Source organism: Lolium perenne, chromosome 4 (assembly GCF_019359855.2).
Source record: "Lolium perenne isolate Kyuss_39 chromosome 4, Kyuss_2.0, whole genome shotgun sequence".
In the NCBI taxonomy this organism is placed as follows: domain Eukaryota; kingdom Viridiplantae; phylum Streptophyta; class Magnoliopsida; order Poales; family Poaceae; genus Lolium; species Lolium perenne.
In genome coordinates, this window is record NC_067247.2 from 158,947,118 (window position 1) to 158,953,147 (window position 6,030).

The 6,030-nt window shown below is 46.5% G+C and overlaps 1 protein-coding gene across 1 annotated transcript; it reads left to right on the forward strand.

Annotated features, from left to right (window-relative positions):
- Positions 1–296: 296 nt before the first annotated feature.
- LOC127294292 (UDP-glucose 6-dehydrogenase 3) lies at positions 297–3,145 on the forward strand. The gene is made up of 2 exons (XM_051324079.1): positions 297–473; positions 1,368–3,145. The coding sequence occupies exon 2, from the start codon at positions 1,377–1,379 to the stop codon at positions 2,817–2,819; it is 1,443 nt and encodes a 480-aa protein (XP_051180039.1). The 5' UTR covers positions 297–473; positions 1,368–1,376; the 3' UTR covers positions 2,820–3,145.
- Positions 3,146–6,030: the final 2,885 nt, after the last annotated feature.

Here is a 6,030-nt window from a genome sequence, read left to right on the forward strand (position 1 = left end):
AAACCCATCGAATGGATAAGCAACTAATTTACCAGTTCTTGAAATAGAGTTTTGCTTTGGCACACCCATCCAACAGATAAATATTCAATTAATGACAAGTTATTTGCCTCCAAAATTTATACAACAGCCACTAAAACACTGCCTCACCAAGAAAAATACTCCTAGCTACAAAAACATGTGTGAAAACAGTGAAACGAAATAAATGGAACCGCTGTAAATATGTGCCTCAGTATTGCCGCGAAATAAAAGGCCATGAGATGGAAATCAATAAAAACCTGCAGAAAAAAGAGAGAGGGAAGCAGCGAGGAAGGGCAGATCTGTTCGCCCCGATTTCTCCTCCCCTATTTATAGCGCCCTCCCCTCCGGCTCCGGGCACCACCACCACCACCACCACCACTTCTCCTCATTGTCCTCGCGCTCCGAGTCTCCGACGACCAACCGCGCCACGCACCACTAGGCTGCCTGCCGCCAAGGTACACACCAGATCACTCTCCTCCTCCTACCTCTCGATCCGCGAGTGTGCTTCCCGCCTGTTCATCCCGTTTGCGTGTGCGTGTGCGTGGCGAGATCTTGTGGTTGTTGCGTGATCCTGATTATGCCTTGAGTGGCTTCTTGTTCGTCCCGTTCTCCGCGTAGTGAGATCTGACCCCTCTCCGCCGATCGAGCTCTCCTCCGGCCTTCGCGCCATCTCCGTGCCCATTACCTGTAGCTGTACCGGGTTGCCGTAGAGGGGGAGATCCGTCCAGTCTGGCACGGATTTCTTTGCTGGTGGAGTACTGAATTACTGGTAGCAGTTTCTTTCCCAGAAATACCGGGGGTTCAGTTCTCCTCTGTCGTACTACTGGTAGATCTTGGCACTGTACATTATGCGCCAGGTAGCAGTAATAATTATTCAAAAATGTTTACCAAGCCTGAATGGTCTGAGCTACGGAGAAAATTAACAAGGGAAAATTTCACCTGAATTATTTGGTCTATATTTTTGTAAATTGTCTGATTGCTTAATATGTAGATAATAGATTCATGTATGCATGTGCCCTCTCACGATTTAAGCGTGACATCATAAGAATTTGCAGTACTAAAATGTTGCCGCTCCCTTGTGATTATTACAACTTCAGATGAATAGTTGCAGTAACTTTGAGTAACATTGACTGTTTATTTCCATGGATTTTTTCCCCCTGTATTTTTACTGCAGAGGATTAGGTAGTCATGCTAATTTTGTTTACAAAGTTCGAAACTTTTGATGTTTCATGTGGTGCGTGCTTCTCTGAAGTTTTCTCTGCAGTAACACCCTCCTGTTCCTTATATTTCTGATTGCTATATCTATGCTGAGTTCTTGTGCAGTAATCATGACAATTCTGTTTCCTCAGACAGGCGAGATGGTGAAGATCTGCTGCCTTGGAGCTGGCTATGTCGGTGGCCCGACAATGGCGGTCATCGCCCTCAAGTGCCCTGACATTCAGGTGGTTGTGGTAGATATCACCAAGTCCCGTATTGATGCCTGGAACAGTGACACTCTCCCAATCTATGAGCCTGGCCTCGATGATGTCGTCAAGCAGTGCCGTGGAAAGAACCTCTTCTTCAGCACTGACATTGAGAAGCATGTTAGTGAGGCTGACATCATCTTTGTGTCTGTCAACACCCCAACCAAGACCCGCGGTCTGGGAGCTGGAAAGGCTGCTGACCTCACCTACTGGGAGAGTGCAGCTCGCATGATTGCCGATGTGGCCAAATCCGACAAGATCGTGGTCGAGAAGTCCACTGTCCCAGTCAAGACTGCTGAGGCAATTGAGAAGATCTTGACCCACAACAGCAACGGCATCAACTTCCAGATCCTCTCCAACCCTGAGTTCCTTGCTGAGGGTACTGCCATCAAGGACCTGTTTAACCCTGACCGTGTTCTTATTGGAGGACGGGAGACCCCGGAAGGCCAAAAGGCTGTTCAGACGCTGAAGGCTGTGTATGCTCATTGGGTTCCTGAGGATCAGATCCTGACAACCAACCTATGGTCTGCAGAGCTGTCTAAGCTTGCAGCCAATGCATTCTTGGCTCAGAGGATCTCCTCTGTGAATGCCATGTCAGCCCTCTGCGAGGCCACTGGTGCAAATGTTTCTGAGGTATCTTATGCTGTGGGCAAGGACTCTAGGATCGGCCCAAAGTTTCTCAATGCCAGTGTTGGATTTGGGGGCTCTTGCTTCCAGAAGGATATTCTGAACCTGGTTTACATCTGTGAGTGCAATGGCCTCCCTGAAGTTGCCAACTACTGGAAGCAGGTCATCAAGATCAATGACTACCAGAAGAGCAGGTTCGTGAACCGTGTTGTTTCCTCTATGTTCAACACTGTTGCAAACAAGAAGATTGCAGTGCTTGGCTTTGCATTCAAGAAGGACACTGGTGACACAAGGGAGACTCCTGCTATTGATGTCTGCAAGGGTCTGCTTGGTGACAAGGCTAAGATTAGCATTTATGATCCTCAGGTGACTGAAGACCAAATCCAGCGTGACCTTGCGATGAACAAATTTGACTGGGACCACCCTGTCCACCTTCAGCCAATGAGCCCCACTACCACAAAACAAGTCTCAGTTACCTGGGATGCGTATGAGGCTACCAAGGATGCCCATGGTATCTGCATCTTGACTGAGTGGGATGAATTCAAGACACTTGACTACAAAAAGATCTACGACAGCATGCAGAAGCCTGCCTTCGTTTTTGATGGACGGAATGTCGTTGACTCTGAGAAGCTCAGGGAGATTGGATTCATTGTCTACTCCATTGGCAAGCCACTTGATGCCTGGCTGAAGGACATGCCTGCTGTGGCTTAAATAAACTTGTGATCCAGGAAAGAGAGGCGCGTCAGCGCAATCCATGAGCAGCTATTGATAGGGTTCAGTTATAGTTGCTACTTATCTTATGCCAGAAATTCAGAATGTTATTCTTTGTTTCCTTTTTTAAGTTTTTTTTCCGGGTTTACAGTCTTAGAATGGCATGGTCATTGGGATGTGCCTCCTCATTCCTTTGATCCATTGCCATAGCTTTGTAGCGAATGTCTGTTGTTGCATTTGTATTATGTTACTGGTGTTCATCCTGTTGGTTATACATGTACCTTAAGTTACTTAAAGATTATCATAGCAGTCTATGTATTAGCCCATTCATCGTTTCTTTCGTTAGATATAGCTTGTTGTGAGTTTTGCTACTGAGATGGCTGCAGTTTGGACATGAACATGACTGTTATGTAATTGTACAAACGAACAATTTGACCCCAATTCAATCGAATCCTGATTAGATAGGAATATTAATAGCTATGCATGGCTCAAGTTTGGTCGGTTTGTGCTCTTTGTTCCTTGGCTACAGATCACTGTGGAACATTGTCGACTCAATCAGCTTTTGTTGTTTCTACTTATGATTTTGTTCCCTTTCCAAGGTTGATTCCACCATGCCTTGTCTTACTTTCTTGTGTGTGTTTGTCTCAGTTCTTCCAAAAGGTACTACCCCTACTGGCAAGTGAGATTAGAGGCTGACAGAGCTGCGGTTGAGATGCCAAAGGTCAGTCCCTCTCAGGATGTATGCTTCCACTAGTTATTATCACTGGAACGTTGCATCTTGAGCAGTATTCTGTAACCTCTCAGATGAATGAGCACAATGGTAGAGACTGAAGAAAGATATCCAATAATTGACAGGTTCAGTTTCTTCCTGCAGTCTGCTTGTTCTCATGCAAGTTGCAACTCTGATAATAATCATCATGCTGCTTTGAACTGTTATAACTCTGATTTTTTTTTCACTCTTCCATATTAACTGGAGCAATCCTGGAGCCTTTTTTTACCAAGCTCTGATGTTGCTTAAGCTTTTGAATAAATGTGGGGAACTCAAAAGCCACATCGTTTGGTCAGTGATGTGGGAATTTTGCGTATTTATCTGAGATCTCTCGCTGTTTAGGTGTGCATCAAGAAGGCACACTCGCTTGGATGTGTCCGCTGTGTGTATGTGAATTATTGTATATGCCAAAATGTCACCCTGGTGTCGGTGGATGATTGGTATGGCCTTGATGACTAGGACAATTCTGCCAAGAGGTTGGTGTCCAGATCTGTGAATGATTGTCTAGCTAGTTGTCCCATTGAAAACGCGATGCACATTTGCTTCGTGCCAAGGACCATGTCCTTGTCCAGAATATTCCAAACCATGCCTCTGTTGTGAAATGAAAGCGTACCCAGGTAAATTTCAGGTCAGAGTTGCATCGAGAGAAATCAAGTGATCTTCATTCAGTGAGAGTTATATTTGTTCGGTTATTTTTCTTGGATTCATGTTTTGTTGAAGAGGGACGTTGGCCTGTAAACTATACAGAATACAGTTGGAGTTCTATAATTCTTTTTTTAAGAACAAACTTGGGTCTCCTATATAACGGAACTTGTGGGTGGTTTAACACATGATATCTCTGCATGAATTACGGTTTTATGTGTTCCTAGGAATGTTTTAATTATTCTGGATGAACTTTGGTTGGTTTGTGCTGTTTCTTGCCTGGGTAAGGCCATCGTGGAATATATATTAGACTAGCACATGAGCAATGGTTAATCAGGACCGAGAGTCTGTAACGTTTTGGTGTTCCTACTTAGGGTTGCCCACTTTCGCTTTCATTCATGGTTGCTTTTTTTTTTTTTTTTTTTTTTTGCGGGAATAGAAAATGGCATTAAAGCTTGAGTCTTACAAAGAGGGACAGAAGAAAGCAAAAAATTACACATAGGTCCCTCCAGACCCCGATGTCAACGCCGACAAGGACGAGCCGGTGGCGCGCCGGATCCGCCGCTGCTCCTCTAACGCCTTGGAATGGAAGCAGCCCCCACGCGGCCGGGAAGTCGCCGGACAATGGCCCCTGAGGACCTACATCCGAAGCCGTCGTCTTCATCGCCAAGCTCCACGCCATCTTCATCTTCAAGATCAGCTGGTACCAGATCGGCCGCCTCCGATCTGCACGGGGGAAGAAGAACTCGGCCGATCCACAGAACGCCGAGCTCGAGGAAGACACACGCACGCCGCCGGAGCTCCAGGGAACACCACCGACGAAGGAGAGAGGCGCCGTCTTCAAAACCCGCATCGCCGGCGTCTCCTCCTCCACAACGCCGACGAGCGGAACCCTAGGAGAGCCTACACTATGTACAAACAGGGAATCGGCGATTCGCCGTCCTCCCGCCGCCGGAGCGGCCGCCGGAGGGCGGAGAATCACCGACCCCTTGCTCGCGAGGTGGAACCCCTGGTGGATCTCAAGAAATCGCCCTGCTCACTGTAGCGGGAGAGGGGAACGGTCCAAGCTCCGTTCTGATCATTCATGGTTGCTTCACTATGCACTGTCTTGCCTTTTTGTTTCTTTGGTTCAGTTCATTAACCACTGATCTCAATAATTCAAGCTACTGAGATCAGAGGTTGATGATGCTGAAATTGTGATGCCATAGGTCAACTAGGACAAGATCTATGGTTGAAGTAGGCATCATCACGACATCACCACTCATGTCATCTGGGGGGACAAACACTCACTCCAGGTAAGCAGACATACAGTGGTAAGCAGACATACAGTGGTAAGCAGACATACAGTATTCAGTAACCTCCCTTATAGTATGAATGAACATAAAACTAGAGACTGAAAAACCAAAATTGATTTCAGGTTGAACTTTGAGGATTTGCTTCCGAGAAACAATCTTGGAGCCTCTTAGCCGTGCTCTGGTATTGCTTAAGCTTTTTTCATAAATTGTGCATGGAACTCAAAACTGCCGGGGTTCAAATCTCGGTGCTCACCTGCACATGTATTCGCCTCCGATCCTTTGCGATTTAGGTACTCACGAAAGGGAACATACTCGTGCTGTGTGCCTGAGGCGCTACACATGCCAAGAGCAAGATGCCACCAAAGGTGTTGGATGATTGGTGCGGACATTCAGACTTGGTGAGGATTCTACAAGAGGTTGGTAACAACCACATCTGTTTGCCAGGTAGCCAGTTGTCCCATCCAAAAATGCGAAACGCGAAACATGTTTTGCTTGGCACCATTGA

What these genes read in the sequence shown, in the direction of transcription:
- LOC127294292 (XM_051324079.1), top strand. Translation starts at nt 1,377, where the DNA reads ATGGTGAAGATCTGCTGCCTTGGAGCTGGCTATGTCGGTGGCCCGACA.